The 27,829-nt window shown below is 46.5% G+C and overlaps 1 protein-coding gene across 1 annotated transcript; it reads right to left on the bottom strand.

Annotated features, from left to right (window-relative positions):
- Position 1: 1 nt before the first annotated feature.
- Positions 2 to 23,672, bottom strand: LOC122396429 (sushi, von Willebrand factor type A, EGF and pentraxin domain-containing protein 1). The gene is made up of 34 exons (XM_043394810.1): positions 23,601 to 23,672; positions 20,667 to 20,700; positions 16,679 to 16,760; positions 16,194 to 16,360; positions 15,428 to 15,568; positions 15,126 to 15,355; positions 14,701 to 15,054; positions 14,143 to 14,517; positions 13,901 to 14,069; positions 13,476 to 13,838; positions 13,208 to 13,390; positions 12,951 to 13,127; positions 12,683 to 12,885; positions 11,982 to 12,605; positions 11,793 to 11,916; positions 10,402 to 11,724; positions 9,867 to 10,319; positions 9,581 to 9,798; positions 9,251 to 9,503; positions 8,338 to 9,179; positions 7,387 to 8,270; positions 6,924 to 7,303; positions 6,690 to 6,855; positions 6,364 to 6,615; positions 5,732 to 6,273; positions 5,447 to 5,659; positions 5,210 to 5,365; positions 5,026 to 5,149; positions 3,570 to 3,760; positions 2,801 to 3,438; positions 2,244 to 2,593; positions 1,969 to 2,171; positions 1,792 to 1,905; positions 2 to 968 (listed from the first exon to the last, which is right to left on the bottom strand). Exons 1-34 carry the CDS (start codon positions 23,670 to 23,672, stop codon positions 937 to 939), a joined length of 10,632 nt encoding a protein of 3,543 aa, XP_043250745.1. The 3' UTR covers positions 2 to 936.
- Between the last annotated feature and the right edge of the window lie 4,157 nt (positions 23,673 to 27,829).

Below are 27,829 nucleotides of genomic sequence, written 5' to 3'. Positions count from 1 at the left end.
GCATACTCGAATGTACATTAGCGTTATTCTCGAATGGTTCCTGCTGATTTTTATTCCTTCTGAAATGCTGACTATAGTTGCGTAAAAAAATCGACTGCTCAGGGTCACGTTTCCGGCAGTAACTCGCGCCAGACGCATCTTCCACTTTTACATTGCGTCGGAGCGGGGGTCTGGCGGACGTCAATGGTGGGGGGCAGCGCCTCCGGTGGCCCTGAGCGACCAATTTAATTTCCATTCGTCCGTGGACCAATAAATCTATCAGAACACATACGTTCGCGACATGCAACGTCTGGAACGCGGCATAAAATTTAAATCCTATATGTTTCTTTCGTTTCATCGGGTGCATTGCGTCATTGCGCGCCTACGCGACATTATTTTACAGCGTGTGATACATATCTATAGTAACAAAATATAAATTCGCTTATGTATAGGCGTATTAACATACATGCACACACAGGTTCCTCTCGTTCGCACCGTTAATCGTAGAAGTTAATTAATAGAAATAGTCCTTAACGGCTAGGTGGTATTAAATTACAAAAAATTACAACCTCGCGCGTAGTCTTTTCATGTTTTCATTTTTTTGTTTTAATCCGTGGCTCTCGTTGATCGACCGACGGGTGCCGAAACAACGATCGGTTTGATCGTCGTTCCAGGACTCGATTGTTTCACCGTCGATTAACGCACGCCCCCTCGTATTGTGCTCGCCGAGCATCAGTCCGGGGAGATTAGCCGCGGTGTTTGACTCGGTATCAGTTCGACAAACGTCCGCGAATCTTCGTAAGACGCGCCACTGGTACGATCTTCGTCTCGGGAATAATAAATAATTATTGGATTCGACGATGGAGCAACATTCCCCGTTGCTGTTGCGTGTCAGGGACGTCGACAGTGTTTTTATTTTATATTCTACGCTGGTAGAACGTCGAATGCTCTTCGCGGTCACTGGCCCTCGCTATCACTGTCGCTTTTGTCTGCAAAAATGTTTGTCGGTGTCATTTCTTTTATATACCGGGTGTCCAATTCAACTTATCCCTGAGATGGGGCGTATTAACCCTTTCGCTGCGATTTCACGCTGCGCGGCAGGAGAACAGCGAACGGCTGCAGAAATTCTCGTATATTTCGCGGGTATTCGAATGCTTCGGGCAATGTTACGTCATATGTACTGTCGACAACGACATCCTATCAACTGAATAAAAAGATAAAAATAGTAGATCTAATATAAATTTACAGATGTATCTGTACCAGAGTTGGCCGTCGTTCGAACAACTTCGAATTTTATCTAGGTAATTCGTGTATAAATGTATTATCTAGATAATCCTTGATCGATCGTTACTCACGGCGTACGTCCGTCACAAATACAAGCTTGTCCAGGCAAACTTTTATTCGTGATCAGCGGCGGATTAAAATTTATGCAACAGATCTTTTAACTAGATAAAAACACGTCCAACTCTGATCTGTACATCCTTCGTAAAATGAACGTCGCTTGTGGAGGGCGTACGTATACGTCCTTCGCAAATGAGCGTCAACTTATTGAGGCCGTATGTATACGGCCTTAGCAGCGAAAGGATTAATTCTTTCGATGCTAAGATCGTTGTTGTTGATCGTACACCATACGCGGGACACTTATGCTCACAGAGGCCAGCTATATCAGGTGAACGCATACTTTGAGTGCACACGTGGATGAAAATGTTCGGAAATTTTGCAAATTGTTTAAAGCAGGAATGAGAGAAGTTTTCTAGATAGAATGCGAGTGAAATAGCAATGTCTGAATGCTTATTCGAAAGAACTACCAACCTTTCTTGCCAGGATACGCGTGACGCTTCAGTCTGTCGTACAAATCGTCTTTCGTGCCGTATATACTGGCGTTGGAACGAGCGAGACTGTTCATTTTACCATTGTGTAAACTCTCTGAAAAGTGGAAAGTCTCGTTAACACTCTCAGTTTTCGTGATTTGCGTTTCGCGTTGCTTACCTTTCATGTAAGTCTCATTGTAAAAGTTGGGCATTTCCCAACCGTCCTCTTCGTCGTCGTAATAGTGCGCGTAAGTGCTGTGATGTGACGGTGCTATGGACTCCGCGTACGGCGTGGGAGCACCGTAATAGAAGTTGACTTGCGACCCGTTTTGATCGGTCGCTGGAGTGAGCATCTTCTTGGGCTCCTTCTTTCGAGAAGCTCTGTAGAAACAATTTCGTTGTTTCACGACAAACGAAGTCCCTTCAAGAACAAGAAGAATAAAGTATACTGACCTGACGCAGATCATCCACACCAACAGAACAACGAATATGATCAAGATAACACCACCAGCGATGCCACCCGTGATGTAGAAGAACTCGGATTTCTCAGTGCACCGTTTTCCAGTGAAGCTACCGCTGCATCTACACGATGGTTGTCCTCGCGAGTCCTTCAAGCACACCCCCTCGTTGTCACAGTAGCCCATGCAGACGTCCGTGCATTCGGTACCAGTTCCGTTGTAACCTGGCTTGCACTCGCACTTGAAGTCGCTGGTTTCGGGTATCAGCAGACAGTACGCGTTCGCGTCGCAGTGCATCTCAGCGTCGCTGGTTTCGCATGGGTTGGTACAGTCAGCTTTGTTCGTCTAATTGGAACAGAGAAACTGGCATTAGAAACCGTACGAGAAGAATTTTGCTGTGCGGCGGTTATATGTATAAGAGAAAGTTGTTCAGAATCTTATTTTCTACAACATATTTCAAAATCATTAAAATCGTAGTGCAGGTCCCCTGAAGTAAATAATTACCGAAGTCTTTAAAGTGATAGAAAAAGGAGAGAAACTCGAGGCATTTACCGCTGATGTTCCTTTGGTGCTGGTATTGGGTGGACAGGGTATGCAGAAGGTCTGCTGAGGCTCCGACTGATAGGTTCCCTTCTTGCACTCCATGCATTCGTTCAGGGTTCCGTTCAGATAAGTTCCCGGATCGCAGACGGGAAGGGAGCACTCCTCGATGGCCGCTGAGCCCATGTTTGGCGTCGTCCTGCCCACAGGGCACGCCTGGCAAGCAGCCTGAACCCCTTGGGTGCGATAGCTTCCGCGTGGGCAAGGCTCGCACTTGCCTTCGACGGCCAGCTGCTGCCCAGAGCCGCATTCGTCTCTGCATTCCTCGCGGGACACCGCCTCGGGTGTCCTGGTGGTCTTGCCCAGGCCACACAGCAAGCAGGAGAAGCTGCCTTCGTTGGGCTGATAGAAACCGTGGCCGCAGCTTCGACAGAGCCCAGCCACGTCGTCGTAATACTTTCCAGCTGGGCAGCGCTCTTTGCAGTCGGCTGCACTTCTGGCGCCTGGCCCGACCGTCACGCTAGGGCGTCCGGCTATCACGGGACAGGAACTGCACTTCAGTTGCCCTGACTCGCTTTGGTAGCTTCCCACTGGGCAGGACAGGCACTGCTTCGTTTCTTCGTCGTAGTACGTTCCCACGGCGCAAGGCACTACAAACGAGATGGAAACGAAGTTATTCTATGCGTACCAGTGAATTTGAACATTCCACAAAGTTAATTTACCCCAGAAGAAGAGTTACTTCTCTCGTGTTCGAAGAAATCTTTTGTGATTAAATGCTTACCGCAATCTGGCGCCATAACGACCTGTCCCACTGGGCAGTCATAGTCAGATTCAAGAATCAGTGATGCTGGATCAGGTACAGTGTTCGGCAAGATGTAGTGAACGTCGAATTGATCTTCCTCCAGGATCAGTCTCTCCAATAAGGCCTGGACGGTCGCCCTCTCGTTCGAGTTAGCGTTCAAAATCGGATCGCTATAAAATACAGAGGACTGTTAACGAACTGGGAATCGATAGATCGTATGTTTTAGCGATAGGTGAAGGAGAGTATGCGCAAATATATACAGCCGTTATCTTAAGGCGAAGGTAACCAGGCAGCCTTTCCATTGGATCCTCAGCAAGACGCAACCTTATCGACACCTATTAATTATGTACCTACGTAATGCTTAATGCTCAAGACGTCCTGGAATTCTAATATACAACATGGACGACGTCAAGCGTCATTGTAGCTTTTCTGTTATATCGACAACCTAAGCTGTTTGGTATCGATGAATCAGAGAGTACCCGTGGATTCATGAAGGTATTCGAGCCTGATGGAAATGGTCATCAGTGCTCGTAAAATGTCGTTAACCCAACAGCTTGGTTTCCAGTCAGGTGTTACGCCGTTACGTTGTTATTTCACTATCTTATCGTTGGTACCTACTTAAGTACCCATATGAATATGTCCCATTTACACTAATCGGTCGTGTATGAACAGTTAGTAAACAACGTGAATACCAATCGGTTAGGGTCGACTTTATCTTTGTTCATTTACCCGACAACTTATTTAAATCGACCCTGTTCGAGTTTCTTCTAGTATATGGACACGGAGAAAATTGCTAGTTACTTATGACTCGTTACATTTACGATCTGTTCAGGTTTATAAACAGATCAAACTCAACTGGCTGTTTAAGGCAACCGAGAGACGGCTTTCTCGTTTCTTGAAAGCGAAGATAGGAAACCGGTTAGTGGGGACAGCTTTGACCCGGCAACCTGCGGGGCCAGTTGATTTTGACCCGACCGCAATAAGGTTATGATAGAGTAACATATTTCCTTTTCTCCGTATGCCCCTCATGCATTGCCGTCTAGTATGGTATATTCATGGCCGCGAATGGATTTATAAGAATGTGAGATGATGTCGGATATAACCGGGATGACGAGAACACATGTACAGTGATACGTTTCGCACGTGGCATAAATCGAGCTGTCCTTACTTTATCGCTGGGAACGAGATCTCCACCTCGTAGGTATCGCTGCCTTGCCGCGCTTGTCTCGTTCTACGATGCAACACAAGTAACAAATTGCTCAGTACTAATTTAAGTCTTCGAACGAAGTCTGATTGAAGCTTGTCTGCAAGCTAATGCTAGATAGCTAACTGAGTAATTCTCCCGTCGATAGGAACGTCGGGACTCACTTATGTGACGCAATTTTCAAAATAGAGAAGCGTGTGCAATTTAACGAATCGAAACGTGGATACTTACGGTTCAGCTGGTACTACCGCGGAAATTATGTATGTTCCGCCATCTTCTTCGTTGGTATCTCTGGTGGAGCGTACACGGTGATCGCATTGTACGTCGATGTTAAGATCCTTGCATTCACGAGTTCCTGCGAATATTAAATCAAGATTAAGAATCGAGCAAAGCCTGAGCGATAACGATGACGTACCTTCGTAAGAATACGAACAGAAGTTCCAGTCCCTGTTCAAGGAATTTACAGCATCCCGAACCTTCTTCTTGAGCACTCCTTGACCAGCTTCGTTACATAGAACCGACGTGGGGAAATTCATTTTAATTCTGAATACACGCTGAGCTGCTGTTGCACCTGAGTAAAATAAGAAACGTTGTATACCGAAATAATCAACAACTGGAAAGACAACGTCAGAAGAACAGGGTGTAACATTACTTGTGCAAGCGGGATACACCAACGGAAGAGATGGATCATTGGTTGGTCTCCAGAAGCCTTCTGCTCCACAAGTGTAGAATTTAGGCACCTCTTGAGAGAACCTGAGACCAGTGTTGCAGAAGATTTCACACACTTTGAACTGACCACCGGAGCCCCAATCTTTGCATTGTTGAGTACCTCCAATTGGATCAGCCAATTCAGGACAGAAGTCAGCTAAAGAATAAAACATGATCAATACCGTCCAACTACGCTTCGTTAAAACACCAGGAATAAAAGATGACTTACACAGGACATAAACTTTGAAGTTGCAACTAGCAGAATTACCAGCCTGATCGTAGGCCACGTAGCTGATATCATAGGTACCCCACATCAATGTTTGCCCAGATTTGTGTCCATTTTTCTCTTGAACCTTCACTATGCCGACATTATCGGTAAATCGTGGCTCGTCCCATGTGACAATAGACGAACCGTTCTTGGCGATTACCCAAAGGTCGCCTGGACAGTGTTCGACCTTTGGTGGAATCTTGTCGGACTCCAATTGCTGACACTTGCTGCCACCATAGCCAGGTGGGCACACTCTTTGCCCACAGTGGGATGGTACAACTCTTTCCACGCCTCCAATTGTTTCGTCGTATCCTGCCCAAGTCAACACCAAGTCTTGGTAGAGGACAGGTTCAGTGCGACAGTCGCGTACTTGTTTCTGTATTTCGTTAGTCACGTGCAAGGCTCTACTCCAAATTTGAACCTTGGTTAGATGCCCTTGGAACCCGGATTCGGTGTAGCCCTTTGCGTTTTCGCTTTGTGGTTTCCCTAGAACTGCCCAGGCACTGAAAGAAATTGTGTCAATTAAACACTTACGTGATCACTTTCATTATAAGTCACACCTTCGTTGATTTTTATACATATAGTAAACTCACTAAGCCGGTAGAGATCTGCCACTTCCATATCCCTCGGTTTTACTGGCAATTAATCCTTCTGTGATGAGAACTAATTCACCGCCATTTTCGCCGTTCCAAACTACAGCAACGTGATGCCACTGACCGTCGTTGATCGTCGCGTATTCTCTAAACGGTAGATAAACGTCTTGCAGATCATGGAACAAGGATACTTGGACACCGTTACTGTGTGCTTGGACCATGAGTCTGCGGTTTATCGGGACATGAGGCGAGCTGTACACGAAACAGTTCGCAATTAGAACGCAACATATCAATAGTTTTGATTCCAATTGTTATTGAGTACTTACCTCACGGCATAAAGGGTGAAGAATATTCCAGCCTCATCTTTTTGGGTGTACTGTACCCACATAGCTACGGTTAGGCTCTTCCTTCCTCCGGTGAAGAAAGGAATTACTTGGGCGGCGCTGCTACGCGCTGGGTCGCTGAAGTATAAGTCGTAATCCACTTGGATTGCTGTAAAAATGTGATTAATTGTGTGTTACCCAAAGTGAAATTGTTATTACAAGAAGCACGATACTTACATTTTCTACAATCGTCGCCAGTTAAGTTGAACGGACATTGGCAGAAGAATTTGCCAGTGAGATCGATGCACGTTGCTGATGGAGGACACGAGTTCTCTTTGCAATCGATTATGTCCTCTTCGCAAGTTTTGCCTGTATATCCAGGCGGACAAACGCAAGCGAATCCAGGACCATCGTCGACGCAGGTGGCTCCATTTTTGCAAGCACCAGCTTGGCAGGCATCGTACTCGTATTGACACCCGATTCCAGTGTAGTCATCTGGACACGTGCAATTGAGTCCCGAGCCAAAATCTTGGCAACGTCCATTGTGCATGCATGGGTTACCGATGCAACGCTCCGGTGCAGTCTCGCATTGCTTTCCGTCGGTTCCTGACGGACATCTAGAACATTCAAGACAGGATTGTAAACAAAGGGCCATTTGTTTATTAAACAACGAGCTACCTTATGTCATTGCAATACTTACACGCAGAAGTAATCCATGAACAAGTCAACGCACGCAGCGTCGTTTTGGCAAGGGTGGTTCTGGCACATTCCAACGTCGATCTCGCAGTGAACACCGTTCCAGCCTTCTGGGCACATGCACTTGAATCCGCCAACCTCGTCTCTGCATGTAGCTCCGTTCAAACAAGGACCAGAGCTACAATCGTCGATGTTGATCTCGCACGCAGCGCCAGTGTAGCCTTCGCGACAGTGGCACACGAACGTGTTGTCAAGATCAACGCAACGATCCGTTCCGACAGGGCTGCAAGGATCGCTGAGACATTCGTCCAGCTCAGCCTCGCATTGGAGCCCAACGAAACCTGGCCTGCATTTGCAAACGAACCCTTCCAATTGATCTAAACAAGTTCCTCCGTTCTGACATGGTTCCGAGGAACAGTCGTCGATCGTGTGTTGGCACTGTTTGCCCGTGTACCCTGGTTCACATGTGCAAGTGAATCCGTCTACTTGGTCGATGCATTGGCCATTGTTGCGGCACGGTTTGTTGGAGCATTCGTTGATGTTTGTCTCGCAAGCTGAGCCAGTCCATCCAGGATGGCAGATGCATTCGTGGCTGAACAAGTTATCCACGCAGATACCGTTCAAGCAAGGATTGCCCGAGCACAAGTCGATCTTCTCGTGGCATCGTTTGCCGGTGAATCCAGGCAGACAGTCGCAGCTGAAGTCGGCCACCAGGTCGGTGCAGTTGGCTCCTAGCAAACAGGGTTTCTCCGCGCAATCGTCGGTGTTGATCTCGCAGCTCTGACCTTCCCATCCTGGCACACAGTCGCATTTGTAGCGACCTTGTTGCAGGGCCACGCAAGTCGCGCCGTTGTTGCAAGGATTCCCGCTCGCCGTGCAAGGATTTATCTGCAATTACAACATAGTGTTACGAATAGTTAAGATACGCGATACTTCGAACGATAGATAAACTTACAGTGATGTCGCAATCGACGCCAGTGTATCCAGACCTGCACAGGCACGTGTAGTTGCTGAAACCGGGCTCGTCTTTGCACATCGCCCTTTCAGGGCAAGTGTCGTTCGTGCAATCGGACTTTTCTTCTTGGCAATTGATTCCGGAGTACCCATTGGCGCATTGGCACCTATACCCCTGCGGCAAGTCTATGCAAGTGGCGCCATTGTAACACGGTTGAGACGCGCATTCGTCGATATCGATTTCACAACGCCTTCCTGAGAATCCGGCAGGGCACAGACACTGAACACCGTGGCCTATGGGCACGCACAAGCCTCCATGCTGGCATACACTGTCGGTACACTGCACCGGCTTGCACTCTTCGCGACCAAGCGCGCCTGGTCCGTCGGTGTACATATTCGTCGGACACTCGACGCACGTCGTCGCTCCGTGTTGCGGCTGGAAGAAGTCTTTTGGACACTGAGCACACGGGGCCAGTCCTGTGTCGGAGTACATGCCTGGAGAACACTTTGCCCTGCATCGATCGCGCCCTGGCGCGGCTGGTTGATAGGTGAACGTTCCGGCTGGACAGGTCTGACAGTCCTTGTATCCACCGATCGGTGGCTCGCCGGTGTAACTGTTCCTAGGACACTCCAGACACGGTACTAGACCAGTTGGAGAATATGTACCGTATCCACAAACCGGTATGCAGTCGTCTATGCTCTTCGAACCCTCCTCCCTTGTGTATGTTCCAAATGGACACCGCAGACAGGAACCCTGACGATCGCTGTTCTGATAGAAACCTTTGGGACACGATGTGCACTGCTTTTGCTTTTCTCCGGCGAATGTGCCAGCTGGACAATGCACTGCAATGGAAAATATTTCGTTTAATCTCGTACAATACTGGAATATTACGCAATTACGATCGATTACTCACAACATCGTGGTACATCGTTGGTGTCCATGTTCAAAACCTCGCCAATGCTGCATGTGAAACCCCGCGTGATAGACGACTTCAGAGCCCGAAGTGGTGGGCACTGATTTCCGATAGATGATACGTTCAACAAGGGCTCTATAACTGCGCTAGTGGAAGGAACCGACAGATCGAAAATTAGGTTCAACGTCGAGCCACAAAGATCGTACAGCTGAGGCTGGCGTACAGCAGGAACGACAACGAGAACGAAGTCCATCTGAAATTTATAAATATTTCATGGTTAATGCGATGAGATCGACGGCAAAGATCCTCGCACAAAGTGTGGGTGCTCACCTTCAAGACGTTTTCTTCGAGCAAGTACGGAACAGATCTCACAAACGACACGTTCATGTTTACGTTGACAGCAGAACAACGTTGAGTCAGGATATTATTCAGGTCCATATAGTATTGAGACATCAGATCCTGGTACTGTGGCAGACAGGACCTCGAAACGGCGCCGTTAGCGCGATAAGTTACCGCCGCGACGACGTGATAGTTTGCCTGTTGAGTGTCTGTTAAACGAGAATTTATTTAAATCTCTAGTCGAATGGCATTTGGAACTGGAGGAAGGAAGACTTACTTTCAGAGACACAGTCGGGGACAACGGAAGCTGGAGTCCAATGCTTGTTGACGTCACAGGTGAACGTCTTTACGGGAGCACCATCGGTGAACCTGAAACCGTTCTTGCAAGTTGCTATGCACTGTTGACCTTTGTCACCAGGAACGCATTTCAGTCCTCCGTTGGCCGGTGGTTTCAACTCCCAGTCCACGCATGGCGTTGCTTGCACCGACACTTGGAAATGGCAGGATGCTCTGTTGCCGCTCGCGTCCGTTGCGTAAACCGTTACATTTTCGAAGCTGCCGATCGGTATCACCGCTCTTTCCGGCGCAAACGTGATCTTCACTGGACCAGAAGGATCAGTGGCGTTGATTCGCCTTCGAGTCTCGTTGAAATTGACCGTGTAACTCTCCTGCTTGTCGACTAGCTCGATCACGTAACTCTGCGGGCAGCTGAGCTTCGGTGGTGTTACGTCTGCAAATGGTGTTACAGTGTTACAGTGATAAGTGAATATTATTCTTATGAATTGAAGTGAGAAACCAGGTGGTATACAGACCAGGAACGGTGATGTTGATCTCGCAAATGGCAACGTTCCCGTCGTAATCGAACGCCACGTATTTAACCACGGTATCTTCGAACACGCGTAATGGCGTCCTGAAACTACGAGGCTTTACTTCCAGACGCGCGATGCTACCGCTGTTGTCGATGGCTGTTGGTTCAGTGAAGTTCACGGGCAACAACCCGCCATCGGCTCCCTTCTGCACCACTATCGGTTGTTGAGGGCAATTTTGGAACACAGGAGGCTCGTTGTCAACGCAAGGGGAGAAACCATAATCGTAGCCCAACAACGGTTCCGCCACGGGTTCCTCGCACCCCATCAACTCGAACTTCAAACAAGCGGTGTCCATGTAACTGACGATACCCAAGATCACAAAGCGCGCTTGGACGTATTTGGGTAAAGTGATCATCGCTAGTTCGCCGTAGTTTCCAGGATCTCGCATCGTCAGGTTGAAATTGGGGAAGTAGACCACGTAATTCTCCACCTCGGCTTGCTTGTAGAAGAACCTGATCTCCGTTGGTCTTCCAACGATGTCGTTCGTCACCACGCCTTTAACCAAGATCGCCTTCACTCTGAATACCTGGCCCAAATCGACGCTAACATAAGTGAACGCCTCCTGCTTGCCGCACCAGCCTGTCACCGAGTTCAGGCGAACGTTTTTCGCTTCATAGTTTGGTTTCTCAGAGGTGGCGTTGATGGCAGAGTCTGGTATGCGCCCGGAGGCTAATCCTAGAGGTTTCACGACTTTGCATTCTGGCTCCCGGACGCAGACGATAGGCCTTGGATTAATGAGGATGTATCCTGGTCTGCTGCAGCCGAACTGAACCTCGGATCCTTGCTCGTAGCTCCTGGCTACTTGGTAGCCGTCGCTTGGTCGACCAGGGTCTTCGCAAACGGGACCTTCGCATCGTAGATTGCCAAAGTCCCAAATACCATTCGCTTGACACCTGACGACGTTATCGTGATGATTCGTTTGACCAGCCAGTTTGAACGTGTCTTGACAACCGAAGTAGAATGATGACTGGTATTTGGTATCGAGATACTGGCCGTACTCGGCCCCAGGAGTAGGCAAAGGCTTTCCACAGTCAGCTCGAGGACAGGCTGGCTGCGATCCCGAGAGCCAGTATTCTGGTAAACCAGGTTTCGGATCGTAGACGCATTGACGGAAGCCTGAAGTGGCTGTGTTCCTCAGATATCGTCCATTACTGCCGCACTTCAGCGTGACGTTTTGCTTGAAGGGTACCAGGACACTTGCTTCGTCGGTACGGAGCACCGACAGACCCTCGTTTTTGTCGTCTGGTAGAGACACACACTTTGCATCTGGAGAGATTTATAACCATTAGTGACCTGTCAGATATAAATTACTTCGACTGCAATTGGTTACTTACACTGACACTCTGGTGTGGTTCCATTCCAAGCTCCACTAGAAGTACACACGACAGCCGAGGAACCGGACAACACGTAACCAAAATTACATTGAAATTTGACTAGGTCGCCAAAGTGATGCTGTTGCTATAAACAAAATCATAATAACAGTCATAATGGCGTTACTTAGAGTGTGTATATTAGATACATACCTTAGTCGACAAGAGTTTGCCATTTTCCGGCACCGATATGGATGGACACATAACCGGCACGCAAGTCTTGTTCTTCTGATACAAATCACCATCTCTATCGCCAGTTTCGTACTTTTCGATGTTAAATCCGGCTGTCCCGTTGCTCTTGTACAACTCGAAACCCGTGTTGCACATGCAGGCGTAGCTGCCAGGGTTGTTGATGCACTTTTGGTGGCAGCCGCCATTGTTGATGGCGCACTCGTTGATGTCGGTGCACTCCAGGCGAGTACATCCCATTATTTCGAGCTTCATGCAAGGCGCGCCGACGTAGTCCTGTATCCTGAACCTTATGAAGCGTGCTTCGATGGACACTGGCAGATTCAAGACGGAAAGAATAGGCGCCTGTATCCTGAACTCTACCGGAGTACCGTCAGGATTCGTGTAGTCTTTGAAGGTGTCTGTCAAGTCGTCCGTGTATTGAATTCGGACTGCTGAAGTGTACGCTATATTGCCATCTACTCTCGCAACGCCTTGCGTTCGGAAACCACGAATGATCGTTGGTGCTTTCATGTCGATCATCACCCAGTTCGTCCCGGGTTCGATGTTATTACCGCACCAGCCATCGCCGTTGTTCAGACGGACACCCTTAAAGTCAAACAGCTGGTTACATCATGTTTCAATTAAATACGAAAGTACTGTTGTATTTGGACTTAATGACTTACAGTCCTGGCGTATCCATTCTCAGAGCTTGAAACGGTAATTGACTCATCGGGGATACCTCCATTAATAAGCCCAAGATCGCCTATAGGCCTGCACTCCATAGTAGGAGCGAAACCTGGCTTGCACTTGCAGGTGAATGCACCAGCGTTGTTTATGCACTCGGTGGAAGCCAAGTCGCACTGACTCGACGCACACTCGTTTATATCTGAAACATCGGAGTCCGCGGATAAAGAAGAATCCAAAATAGGATGGTGAACAGTCGATTCGTACCTTCGCAGGTTGGAACGTTATCGAATCTCTGATCGGGCCCACACTGTATGATGTTGGACCCAGAAAGCTTATAGCCCCTGTTGCATTGCACCCTGGCATCGTCGCCGTACAAGTAGTCCCTGGTTGAATCGACGACGAAACCATTCTTGATCGTAGGCAGTAATGGGCATTTCGCTCCTACACACCAAAGTATCGTCAATCGAAACGAAGCGTCAGATTTTGCAACCAAACACCCTTGAATCTAAATAGATACTCACGAGAACACGTTGGCACCTCGTCGGACCATGTTCCGTTGCTCATGCAGAGAATCACGGGATGTCCGCTTCTGACGTATCCTGGCTCGCATTCGAACCTAACAATCGTTCCGTAACTGCGACCGCCTCCGTTCAGAATAGTAATGTTCGAGTGGGGGGCCTCCGGAAGCGGGGAACATTGAGATGCTGCACAGGAAACGCATTGGTGTCACTTGGAGATCAATCGTGGTGTCTTCGTTATTGAGCAACGTGTTACTAATGACCGACTTACCCAGGCAAGAGGGTTTTTTCTCCCATCTTCCATCTGCCATGCACGAAATCTTCTCGGTAGGACGACCAGTCGGAAACGCGAATCCAGCGTAACACTGATATGTGGCCAGACCCTTGTACGTGACGTTGGATGATCCAATCGAGAAGCCATTGTCTATTTGGGGCACGGGTCCGCAGTAGACTTCTTGGCACTTGGGAATGTACGTGACGGACCAGTTGCCACCTGGCAGACACTCCGTGGTAATTTTCGGCTTCCCAGTCGCGAATTCCTGCCCCAGGGGGCAGGAGAACGTCACCTGTGTACCGAACGCAGTGTCCCTGCTGGAAGCTAGGGCACCTTCGCCGGACTGAAGATACGGACAGTCTGTGGAAGCCCAAGAACGTTAGTAACCCGGATCACAAGTTACTTGATCGCGTCTACGTCACCTGCTGAGAATTCTGCTTGCCAACCGGGACTACTATGCAAGGCGTCGGAGGTGAATCGGACGAGCATCTCTCCGCTCTCGGCGGTGAGCGTAATCTTTGGCCTAGTGTTGGACGTGAATCCATTCCCAGGGTGCAAACGGAGCCCGTTAGTGTTGGAACCATCGTAGATCTACGGAACACATTCACAAATTAAGACTTCGAAGTTCTTGCGAAAACTTTTCCATGTACGACTTTGACGTTACCTGAACGAAGTCAGTTTTGTGGACGTTGAAGTTAACGAATTTCAAGGACAACGGCCTCCCTTGCGGATTCTTCACCCTGTACATGCACTCCTGGTTGTTAGGGTAATCGTTCAGGCCGAACGATGGCGACTGCACCGTTCCGTTTCTCGCGATGATCGTGGCTTTGCAGCCCTGCGTGTAACGAATGCTGAAGCCGCGTCTGGAATCGCCGAGGCTGGTTTTAAAGTACAGGTACAAGTTGTTCCCGGTAGACATTATCACCGCCGGGTTGTCTTCCGACTTTCCAGTTAACCGTTCGATGGGCCTGCTCATCGGCGAGTCGCCGTCTCTTATCAAGATGTAGTCACGATTCATCTCGAGATCCAGATCCTCGATCTGCAAAGCATCGCGTAAAATCCCTCGAACCGGTCGTCCCGCGAAAACAAACAATTATACAGAGTGTTCGGCCACCTCTGGGAACAAATTTTAATGGGAGATTCTAGAGGCCAAAATAAGACGAAAGTCAAAAAAATTTTCCCCCAGGGGTGACCGAACACCCTGCATAATTCAGTCGCACACCTCCAACGACATGATGCGACCCGGCTGAGCCTGTAGGATGTACAGGCATTCCAAACCTCCCGGATAGTTCTGCGGATATCCTGGTGATGTAAGCACTTGTCCTTGGGGCGTAGCTCGTAGAACTCCGCCGCAGGTTTGCGGCTCGGTCTTCCAAGAAGCGCGGAAACCTTTCCTCTCCACCGAGGAGTCGGTGCTGAATTTAATGATCATAAAGTTCGACGCCGATACGAACAGCTTGTTGCTGAGCTCCTGCTTCCCGGATAGGGTCGCGAGATTCACGGACTTCTCCTCGGTTCTGCCGCCCACCAGGATCTGCACTATGTCGAAACTCTTCTCCGTTTCGAATTCTTGAAACTGGAAACCGCGTGTCGCGTGATACATCGATATATCGTTGCGTTCAGAATAAATTACGGGCGGTTGCGTACCTGCAGGAGGATGTTGTGGCCTTGGGGCCCCTCTAGGGTCCACTTACAGTTGCTGAGGGGTGCATATTTGTGGGGATAATTGGGACTCTCGACCACGTCGCCGCTGCTCGCCATGTAAAACTGGCAGTTCGCCGGGCAGTCTATCTCGTCCGAATAATCGCCGCAGTCATCCTGTTTGTCGCACCTGAACGCCGCGTTCACGCACTTGCCGTTCGAACAATGAAACGAACCTGAACAGATCCGTCATCACCGTGAGACCCAGCGAGTTCGATACGATTTTCGTCATGGTCGTGGTGACTTACCCGCGGGACAAGCGTTCGCCCTGCACATGAAAGGAAGCAACGACTCGCACGTGGTCAGCTCCCACGTTTGTCGGTCATCCATCAAGGCGACGTCCACGCATTCACCTGATTGCGGATTCGGTTGCTTCGACGCCCAGAAACCTGAATACCAGAGCTGTTAAGCGCCACTGTCGCGTAGAAACTACGGTAAACCCTTTCATAGTGTCGCTGGCTCGGGACCGGGCGGTGACACGACAAAAGGGCGGATGGAGGAATTCAATAAGCAGTTCCAGGAACTGATGGAGATGACTAATGGCGGCGCAGTGTTTACGTTTCACGAGCGAACACGTTTCGTTCTTCGATGGGGAGAGTGAAGACGAAAAACGAACGAATGGTGAATTTTAACGACAGAACGTCTCGATAGGCCCGAGAAAAGCCAAAGTGAAAGAAACGTTATGCAAATGCCCGCATAACGCGCCAGACGAGCAAATTGCTGCTTGCGTCGCGACAGACATAAAAGCGACGGTATCTGGGCATTGTTGTGGGAAAAGTGTGTCTTCGTGACTGTATACACTGTGCAGTTCCGCGTTTCCGTGACCCCGATGGAAACCGGCCGGCACGCACACGTGCACGTTTAAGTTCGATCGTAGAAAAAGACGTTCGAAAGTCCACGGATCTCGACAGTTCCGAATTTCGAATCGGAATAAAACGCAGGATCGTCCATGGTGCCAACGATGCGTGGCGATCACGAGCCTGAAGTATTAGGAAGAAGCAAGATTCTACCAACCTGCGTATTGGGAGACGAGCATTCCAGCTGCCGATTCGAGCGTGTTGGTCCGGAGATCGTCGAGGGACGCCAGACCCAGCCAATAACGATCCAAATGCCGGCCGATCATGCTCGCGGACATGTTGTTCTCGCTGTACGACTCCACCACCATCAGCTCGCTGCCGTACCTGCAATCCCACGTCAATCGATCTCGTGCTCCGTTCTAGCGTGTAATAACGCGACTACAAAGCCACCTCGCGTTTCCCAAGTTTCCTATTTTTCAGTTATGCATCGCGAACGTTTGCCCACCGAACTGTTTCGAATGGGTTCGGATTTTCTGAACCGAAGGAGGCGTATCTAGGTGACTCTGAACATTAAACTGTTGGAGGGAACTACTTGTTCCTGGAAATTTCTTGCTAACGCGTAGGATCATTTGTATTTTATTTGAGACTCGATTGTATCAATAGTAAGAGGACCTGGGTTCGGTGGAGGAACTATCGACTTACCTTCTGCATAGTTCTGCCGCCTTTTCCCAAGAGTGCCTGATGTTGAAGAATTTGTAGCAGTGTATGCCTCTCAGTTCCCATCCTGCGGAAGAAAGATCGACGTCTTAGTTTTTATTACGCGTCGATTAGGCGTATGCTTAATTGGATGACGGAACACGTCCTAGAAAGTTTGCTTTGTAAATAATATTGGACAGCAACTAAACAAAATGTCATCCGGATTGGACCAAGATAGTAGAAGTTGTAGGGCAATCTCAAACACACGGAATGCCCGTAAAGTGGGCTGGAAGGAAGTAGTCCAGTTAGAGATGGGACTGAAAAGGGTTTAATCTCGTGTTGGGCGACGCCATTCATCGCGAGCGCGAAAAATCGATGATACAAACGTGGTCACGTGACTCGACAGATCGATCCGCGACGGGCGATGTCTTCGACGCGACTCCGTTTGGCGGGAAACGCGGTTAACCGGTGACCTGTACAGACAGTGACGGACGTAACGACCTCGATCGTTTTTAGTGCGACGCGTGGAGTCAAAGGTAGGTCGGTGGGTAAACGGGTAACATTGCACAGAGGAACGAGTGAAACGTCTTCGCATGCTCGCGTTGTTGACCGTTCGAATTGAGAAGTTGCATATGTGTTGCTCCCAGCGTGTTTGAGTCATCGCCTAACCTAACAGAATATTTTACATTCCCGAACGAGGAAGTTTCTGTACCTTTTCCGAGTCCGTTCACGTTTACGGATGCTTAAGTTCCAAACTTTATTCGGTAGAATATTTCTGATCGTCCGTAATATTTATTAAATACGAAGTTTTCACAATATTAAGAAAATGATAACTTCTGGTAAAATTCTTATATGTACAAGGATGAGACAAGTTGGTTCTACAAATGAAGTTATTATAAATTCTAAAAATGGCCACGCTAACGGTACAATTTGAATTCCGATGAAATATTCATGACGTCATGCGCGAAACGAATGCGCCGTGCCTCGATCTACCCTAGATTTTATGTCAGTCGCCATCTGGTGGCGTTTCCCAGAGGTTCAAGGCTGTTTTCTATGGTTTAAAATATATTTAAGTAGAAATATAATCGGTCGAACGATTTGGAGAATTTGAAAATCATTTTGATCAATTTGCGAGACTGTGCTTCTTTGGACGAATACGTGGACGCGTCCGTATGACAGTCACATTGCACACGGATGTCCAGGAAACTGGTATGTCAGTCTGGTTACCGAGAAATCGATTGGTGCCACGCGAGATCGCCTCGCCGACTATCCTACTTGTTTTACGATTCCTCGAGAAGAGGCCGTTGGAAATCAAAAGTGCTACGAGTAACCGTGTTCTTTTTCCGGAAAGGCTGTGATCGATCGATTTCTTAGCATGAAACGACTCTAGGATCGGCAAACAACTCCAATGGGTTAATAGGCCAGTACACGGCGGTTTTTATAGTTCGATAATTAAAAGTAGAAATTTTATTTCCCGAACGAATGTACTTAGTTGGCAATTCACTGCATTAAATTTAGATGTGAAATAATATTTTATTCGCTGGTTTCCAAACGAAAACAATATTGAGTATTTTCAGTTTTGTAAGCACAAGAGTATTTTACCTGCGAATAAATTTGCCAATAAATTTTTTTCGCGTATTTTACACGCAAGATAAAGCTCCAACGCGTTCGTGTCGATATCACGGGATTCTTCGATGATTCCTCGATGTAATTCGAGCTGGACTCGCCGCGAAAGACACGCAGTCGGCCTTCCTTTCTTTTAAAAGGTTAAACGGCCATGTTGGTACCACGTATGCCGTATCTTTCGCGCCTATTAACATTTCCCTCATCCTGCTATAGCGCAGGCGTGATATTTTCCAGCGATTTTATACCTCTGTTGTGGGAATTTTATTTTATCAAACGGGCCGGATGCTTTAAATCAAAACAGCAAACTAACTCGAACAAGTTATGCGGTCTACGACTGCTTCTGTATCCGTCAGTCATCAGGAACTACCATTTTGCTCTAAGTAACCTAAAATTCAGATTTTACGACGTTGCCGGTGCGTTATGTAATTGGAAAATATAATTACCGACACTAATTTACAATTTTAATGATCAGTTCCGTATTACAATATTTCAAACAACTTCAAAACCACACGTGCTTGAATCTCTGAAAAGGTTAACATGTAGACCGTGTAATTCTTTAATCATAAACGCCTACGTTTGCGTAACTAACAATAAATAAAGGCAATTTAATGCATCTACGACCATAAGATATACGAACGTGGCACAATTTATATTAATCCCATCGAACCTGACGCCCAGGCATATCTAAAAAGTGTCCCAGAATGCTCCAAGCTCCCACGATCGATTTTAAAACGGAGAAAAGTCGCTAAACATCGTACGATAAAAGATAATATAAAAACTAGATAGTTTTTTTTGCATAGAACGCGACGAATGATCGGTCGGTGAAGCACGTTGCCGGATGCTCCACTTTTTGGAATCCCGTTCGAGGACGCTGCTCGCGCGTGCTCGGTCGAGTTTACCTCGTGGAAGGTGGATAACCGTGACGCGAATTCGCGTGGTGTATTTTTAGGGTCGCTCGTTTACATACGACGATGCTCAACGGCGTCCGACTCGATTGCAGGGAAGGATTCACGGTTTAGGAATGCCGTCTCGTTTCTTGGCCCTCCTTCCCTCCTCCCTTCTCACGTTACCACTATACCTGTGTGATCCTCCGGCTCCGATATGCCATTATTGCGTAGCAGGCCGAGAATTTTGGGCCAGGTGCGTGAACGGAGCCTGTTCCGAGCCACAGAATCTTTCTAAACACGAAGACTCTTCACGCTAGCAATGGCGGGCTAAGAATGAATCGAGAAAAGGTTTCGAAAATTTGAAAATTCCACGCTAAATGCCTTTAAACATACCCTTGTATGACTAAATAGTTGATGAATCCAAATCAGTAATAATTAAATGGTAAATTTGGTATTAAAGAAGTCATTTATTTGGAGATTTCAATGCGTGGTTAGGTGTCATCGCCATGGGAGATTTTAACGCTCGCAGAAATTCCAGTTATTGAACAATACCTTTCTCTTACTTTGGCGTAGTAACTTAAACAGGTTTTACCATGTATTTTTTTGCTGCGCCCATGGCTAAAACACTTAAAGATGAAACGCCACACGAAACGCTTCGCTTTCGAGGCCTTGGGCCAAGAATACCCGATTAAAATAAAGTTGTTTTCGTAGCTGAAATCGACGGAATTCTCTTGCGTTGAAAAACATCGTGAATTCGTCCATACGCCTAGATCGAAGTTGAAATATCTCAAACGCACGCGACAGAAGACGGTCAACGATCGAGGAACTTCGTACTGATACGTGCAACCTACTTAATTGCAACTGGTAGCTACGAGGAAAAGTGGAGCAGCGTTACGAACGGCCGAACTCTTATCCTCATTGTCCCTCGCGCGATATATTCATCGGACGCGTCATGCCTCGATATTTCTCTTTCAACGATGCCACACGATTTCTTGTTCAAAAGCAAATCGAAAGTGTAAAATACGATTTTTTCATCCGAGTCTTTGTTTTCGAGAAAAATGGCTTTGAACGTGGATGCGCGCGCAGCAAGCGCCCAAAGCGACTGTTTCTAACAGTTAAATCGACTTTACACCTAAACTACTGATCCTAGAGCAACGATGCATCAGACTACTTCGTTCCTTTCTTCAAGATCTATCGTTCAAAGAAAGAACGAAGTCGATCCGACAATTTTCATATTTTTAAACCGATGATAAATATTTTGTAAATTATCCTGACAGAGTAAGAATCGATGGAACAGGTTTTCACTTGGTGGAACAGGTAAATCGTTTCGGAGCATGACCTCGGTCCACTTGTTTGGCAGTCTACCTGGCCAGGTACAGGGCCGCCAGATGCGACCTTTCCAAGGTAACCCAAGGTCCAGTTCGACTGTTTACCTGCTCCAGCGATCATAGAAAAGCAGAGAAATCTTTGATGTTACTCACCGTTCGGACAGGTGAAGACATTCGTGGCTGGAATCTGCAACAAAGAGAGAAAGGAATGCATTGGAAACGGTTTATAGCGTCGTAAATCAAAGGGCCTGGCCGCCCGAGATGCTTTCGGGTAATTTATTTCGCTAAAGAGACTCGTAGTTGCAGCGGTAAATTTTGTTAGAGGTTTTCCTAATAAAATCTGTGAACGTTACTTCGGTCTCTCGAACTTCGCCAGTTCCTTTCACGTTTAGCTTCCTCTATCGACGATTTCAATTGGGTCCACGTAACTTGTAGAACTAGTTTCTTCGTTCATTTATCTAATTTAGGGTGGAACACCCTCGGCCCGCTTAATGCATACCATTTAATCCCCATTACACGCTCCATGATGACTTAAATTACTGGCACAGATTTCTCTCGCGAACAAGGATGCTATCTGCGTTCTTGTGCGTGCTCGATCTTGCAATTAGCCCGACGTGATTACCCAGTGACGAAACGTCGAAGCACCAGACTCTCGCGTATATCGTGGGACACGGCGGATAAATTGTAGGCGGAAGTATCGCGGGAGCCCGTCGTAAATTACGACGTTGGATTACATAAAAAGATGACACTATAGTTGTTGGTTGCAAGGTGGAGGAGCACGAAGAAGAAAGTGGGTCTTTTTTTATTGAACGCAGGGAAGGAAAGAGTTGAGCTAGGTTCGTACCTCTTCGCTAGAACTGAATCACCGGAGAAGACTTCTAACACCACATTCCCACTTATAGAAAGTGATTAATCAAGTAGTTGTTGAAGTTTTTGATCGTACAGACAAAGTGGAACAATGGGGCTAGTTTATAACGCCTCCGCTAGAGTCGTACAGCGTGAAGAGCAGCCTAAAGCCACATTCCCACTTATGGAAGTAACTCTGTTAAGGGGGGATTCCCATTATTCGATAATTATTGAAATTTTTCTGTCAATAGTTAATTTACGAATAGAATTAGTTTCTATGGTAAATATATCACCGTAATCCACGTATTAACAGATAAAATAAGCGTGATATTCCCAGACGCATCGGTCCGCAGATAAAATTCGCTCCGATCGAGAATCTACCGTTACGTTCACGAATATCAAAAGGTCACCGATGTTTAACGATTACTTCTGTAGTTACAAGTTTCCTCGGAGCATGTGTAGCAACGATCGTTAAATTCCCTAGGAGTTTTCTTAGTCATTCGTCGAACTAGATCGATACGTTTCGATGTTTCGTAGGATTTTCGCGAATAATGCACCTGGCAACGCGAAATGGCGCGGATCCGCAGGTGGTTCGAGACGAAACAGGGCATTGTTATTCCCCGGTGGGAGAAAGTGAAGAGGCAATCTACCGGCGGATCTGTGCTCTGGGCCCGTCTTTGGCGGAAAGCGCAGCGTGCTGTTCGTGCGATGGAAACCGACGGGTCTCGACTCCTTTTCATCAGCGTCAGCGGGTACGCGCACCGGAATATCAGTGACATAACGGTGACTGCATTCTTGAGAGAGGTGCGAGTCGTAGCCGACCGCTGGATGCACGGGAAAACACTCGTTGGAGATTACACGCGATCGCGCGACAATCGCTGATGTGAATCGCGGGAATATCCCTAGGCTAAAGCCCCGTTTACAATTACCGAACGAACGCGATCGAATTTTGAGCTCGCGACTCTTACACGACACGATCAATTCGTAGAGAAAGATAGATGAAAGATAAATACAAACAATTTCTTCTTAAATAATTACTTACATAATTAAACTCTGTTGCATTAGTATGAATGTTACGCAAGTTTATATTAAAGCACGCAGTTACGTAAGTAACCTACACGTCTCGTGTTAACTTAATCTTGTGTGACCAGTGAAAATAATACGGTGAGACCTTAGTTGACTAATGTTTCTAGTTCAGATGGCTCACCTTGCTATCAAAGGAACCCGTATCTTATGTTAGGACTCGTTATGTAAACTATAAACGTAGCTTTCTTATTCGTCAGGCAAAAAAGTATTTCTAATATTGTGGTGAAAGGGTTATGCATTAAATAATTAGAATTAATTTTCGAACACGAAACAAGACTGCGGACGACTCGATAATTCAGAATCCTGTTTACATCGAATTTCTCTTGAACTTTACCTAGCCTTTCCCTGACGTCCACACTTCCTGTACACAAAATGTTGCAACGGTCGTGCACGCTATAACATTGTTCGCGCGTCGGCTAGGGCGCATGCGTGTACGCGAGCCGCGCAGAAATTCACTTTCACCTCGCGCACGCCACATCCACCGTGGCCAGTGGTAACTCCTTGCGGAGACCACTTGTCAATTACTTCATAATCCGCGGTTCAATTTCTCAAGAATCCTAGGCAGCCTCTTATCTCGAAAGTATACGAGAATTCCCGATGCTGATTTTCATTCTCGACTCGCAATTAGGTACTGTTGCGTGATGCTGTTCGCACACGAATCGATGGAATCGAATTATAACTTGAAAATTACTATTCGCGTTTATCGAGAGACTCATATGAATAATTAATCTCTAAACATCAATTTCTATTTCTTAGATATGATTTTTCTAACATCAAGACCCTCATTTTGATCATTTTTAGTAATATAATTATATTAATTTGCATGGACGAATATTTCTTGGAGGTAGTTATCATTTTTGTGAATTTCTTTGTGAATATTAAATACCATCGCACGTATTTAAAGAAATTACACTTTTGTGGTTTCTGGTTTGTGGTGTGTGGTTTGTGATTTATGATTCTTGAATTGTGATTTATGACTTGCAATTTGCGGTTTGTGACTTATGTATTTTGAATTGTGATTTGTGACAAAAAAGACAGGAAGATAATATCGAACCAAGCAAGAAATAATCGCGGAACAAGTGGGATTCGTGGGTTAAACAATGCTGTCCGCGATGTGATTGGCAAGCCATAGGAGAATATTAATCGAACGCTCACCTGAGACTCCGTTAGCTGAAGATGGCACAAGAGGACGGCGACCCACACGGCCGCCAATTCTCTTATCAGCATATTCCTGCAACAGAAAGAAACACTTCGTTTATACGGGCTGTTCGTTAGCATTGACGGTTCAATTTATGCTGACGGTATGCAAAATACACGGACGCGGGGAATGTGTTTCGAATGTCTTAAACAAGGATACCTTATAGTCCCAGGGTACTTTCGACATAATGTTTTAACGAAAACGAAGATAAACAAACGAATAATCACCGAAAGTGAAATCGTCCGGAGACCAAAGATTCCGAGGCAATGTTGCGTCGAAAGCTCGACGAAGCTGGAGTCGGGCGACGAAAAAAGTGACGAAGAACGGATGATTAATTGCTACCTGAACGCGAACAGTAATTAACAGCCTCGCGTAGCGTACGTAAGATTCAATGAAACTTTTCGTACGCTGGAAAACACGCGGAAGATATCGTCGTTCTACTGTATATAGGATGTACACCGGTTCCCATAAAATTCCTTACGGTTTCTGCGGCTGAATTGTGGCACAGCAGTTGCATACCTTGCCGCGTAACCGAGAAGCGTGATAAATCTTCGCGGATAGCGACTTATTATTTAACGACGATGCACCGTGCTAGCACACGATCGATAAAAGGGTCATCCGCGGGTAAATCGAACTGAAAATAAGAAAATTTATTCGAAACTGATAATTATCTTATTTTCAAATTATTTTATATACTGCTCAAACATGATCAAACGTCTTCAAACTGGACACAAGAGGACAGAGACTGTCGTGCTACATCGAAAACGCCTACACAATGTACAGAGCCATTTCAAACACCACGCAACTCTGATCAAACGTCTTCAAATTAATTACAACACGAGCATACCAAACTGTTGTCAAACAGGGGAGCAAAAGATTCTCCATTGAATTTGTTCTAGAAGCAGTTATCTTATTTCCTCAAGCTTCAACCTATATTTTAACTTGTTCAAACATGGTCAAACTACTCGCAACAGGGAAATGAAGCCCGCAGTCCCTCTATTTGCTCATATTCAACAGCCACGCGTACATACGCGGGATCGCGGTGCTCCGCGCCGAAGAAAAGACACGAGAAACGACGTACCCCCGTTGGGAACCGTTATGCCAGTTACGGACGGTCGATTATCGACAGTCACCGGGTGAAGGTGGCGGCGCAGAGGCGTTTAACTTACATACCTAGTCCGACCAGATTTCCTGCGAGCGTAAACGTAATCTCGGCGTGGTCAGCTTAGACGATGCAGACTTCCTGTCGATTGCGACTAACGGGTCTTCCGGCCCGGTCGGACGATCATCATAACATTCGTTGAATGACTACGCACCCTAGTATCTCAACACGCTTTGCAATACAAGAACAAACGAATCCTCGACTGAATCGATGATTAGAGAACCGACCTAATTACACGTCTCCAAAGAGAATCACAGAGCAGTGCCTTGTTGGAGTACCGTTAGCGTTATCGAGTATCCTGTCACGGTATTGTCTGGCTCTGGTTTAAATGAAGCTTCCAGGGTCGCCCAGCAGTACCTTTAAACGAGCCTTTGTGACTCGTTTGATACTGTTGAACGCGTTTCGGAAGTACACAATGAGGCGAAGAAGTCATCAGGATAAGGCCCAAAAGAAAACATGCAATAGCACTCAGAGTCAAAATGTCATTTGAGTATCCTACTTTGATGATATAGAGAAGATCGAGGACACTATTCTCGATGTAAACCTCTTGGTATGTAGGTGATATAGCTGAAAATGTCCGTTTTACCGTAGCAAGGTGGTCGAGAAATACCTAAATGGTATGGAAACCGATATTTGTAACGGTAATAACGGTGGTGGTTAACGAATGTATTCTCCGCCAGACAGGCTTTCAGCTCTATTTATATCACATATTGCGAAGTGATATAACTTCCACCTATATAACAACCACCTCCTACTTATCGACACAATGCAACGAACGTGCTTCGCGTATAATATCGAGGTTAATGGTCTATTATATCCTCAATGTCCTCCAGTCTTCTTTGTTTTAGTCAGTACAGTTCGAATAACTATCTATACTAAATATAGAGATCGCTACTGGAGACAAAATATTAAACTGTTATTCGGCTGCTCAGATCACTTTTCACCTACTTTAAAAAGAGGGACAAACTACAATTCGAAACTTCAAGAACGAGGACCTCGCTAAGGGGTTAATAAAGACTCATTCATTCTATGAACCTATTCAACAACAAGCAAGGAAACCATGTGTGCTTGATTACTGCATATAAAAGAGTGAATAAGACTCCAATTTAAGGCATCAGTTTCCTGCCTTTCACAATAAACTCAAATATAAAGGCCACAAGTCTCATTCATCTTATACACAGACTAACGTGTCTCTGATCAAACTCCATACAAAATAATAATATGTTCCTGTCCAGACCAGCTGAATAGGTCCCCATTTCGAGACTTAAGTTTTCTGACTTTTCTCCGTGGTTCCAAAGGTAGATGGCGCCACTGAGGAATCAATAACAAATCCTAATCATGTGTCATACAACTCATGTACCGAACGGGTCTTCAATTTGGGACTCAAGTTTCCCTTCTGATCCCCGCGTCTCTTGAGGCAGATGTCGCCACTGAGGCGTAAATAAAAAATCATCTTCCACTATGAAACCAGGCGTACCAATTAAGTATAACCTGTTTCTGGGTACCCAGTACGAAAGAACAAATAAGAGACCCTAATTTCCTCGGTTTCCCAATGACCCCGAAAGGCAAACATGGCCGATGGTGCGCTCCAGTTGGTCCCCATCGGTGCGACTCGCGCGTCGCGATGGAGGAACAATGGAGCGTTGCATAAAAGCGTCCGTATAACGGCGATGAACTCCGCGTCGCGAAATAATAAACTTTCGCGATTCACCGGCGTTTCCACGCGGCTGGCAACACGCTCCCCGCGACTGGTGGGTGTACCACGATGCATTTCCCACGAGTTCGCTACGTCCAATCCACGGCAAGACGGTTGCGTCACTCGTATCCTCGCAATTAGCCATAACCCGTCGCGCAAACGTGCGTATGCGTGTGCTGCGCACGTGCAATCGTTCCGTTTACTCTCGGGGACTGTTGGATTCTCATTGGACACTCGTTGAATTCTCGTTTGAGACCGGCTCGTCGAACGGGTTGCGCGACAGCTTGTTTTCCAGCGTTCTGCAATCCGTCGATCGACAATTTGGAAACATCTTGTTGGAACACCGATTATTTGAGGTTAGAATGCTAAAACAGCGTTTCTGATTGCGTCTTGCCTGTTGAGCGTCTAAACTAGGCACGTATTGCGTGAATGGAGGTGAGCATAATTGCGTTCGTATTATAGATAACCTATAAGATCAATGTATAGGAATTTCGACTGATCAGAAGCGAATTGAGGACATTTTATATTATAATAAAATGTTGTATTTTGAGGAACAAATGATAATAACCGAACGAATGGTTCGTATACTAAATAAGGAGAAGATTCGAGACGGGCGTTAACTGGACGCGGCAATTAGAGTATATCAAATTAAGAGTCGCGTTCTTCTTGGCGCTGTTGCTATGGCGCATCACGCTCTTTACACCGCGGAGGCCTCGATTTGCACGCCAGCCTCGTCGACTTTGCAAAGTACTTGCACGGAACTTATTAAAATCGGTAAACAGAATGATCGCTCGGATAATGGCGCAGGAAGGAACGGGGAATCGTGACGGCCCGACGAAGGGTACTTCCACCGAGGCCATCATAACCTAAGTTCAACATCCACATACTATACTGCTAAACCACTACATCACAAATCATTTTTAATATCAACAACTTTACGTTACTTGGTACATCGACGATCTAGTGGTGGCTAACTAGTTTCATAGCTAATTCTTGGTTTAATACTTGCTCATTACTGTACTATAAAAGTACTACGAAATTCTAAGTTATGTCTCGACTAAATTTGATTGATTAATCCATTAACAACAAATGGAACGATGCTAGGTGTAATTAGTATTCGATTAATAACCTAGACCTAACCTAGAACCTCTTTGTTTTTTTATAGTATGTATCTATTAGTTATCAATAAATATAGATATAGAGGTTGTAGAGTTTTAGGTTAGGTCGGCCCCATTTTCACCCCAACGATATAATATATTAATAGATATACAAAACTAATTTCTTGGGAATAATTTTCGAAGAATGTAATAAATGATTTTAATCTATGC

This window comes from Colletes gigas, unplaced genomic scaffold (assembly GCF_013123115.1).
Source record: "Colletes gigas isolate AHSC1104 unplaced genomic scaffold, ASM1312311v1 Colletes_gigas_Sc00007, whole genome shotgun sequence".
Lineage (NCBI taxonomy): Eukaryota > Metazoa > Arthropoda > Insecta > Hymenoptera > Colletidae > Colletes > Colletes gigas.
The sequence above is the reverse complement of the archived record's forward strand: the minus strand, read 5'-3'. Positions and strand labels throughout refer to the sequence as shown.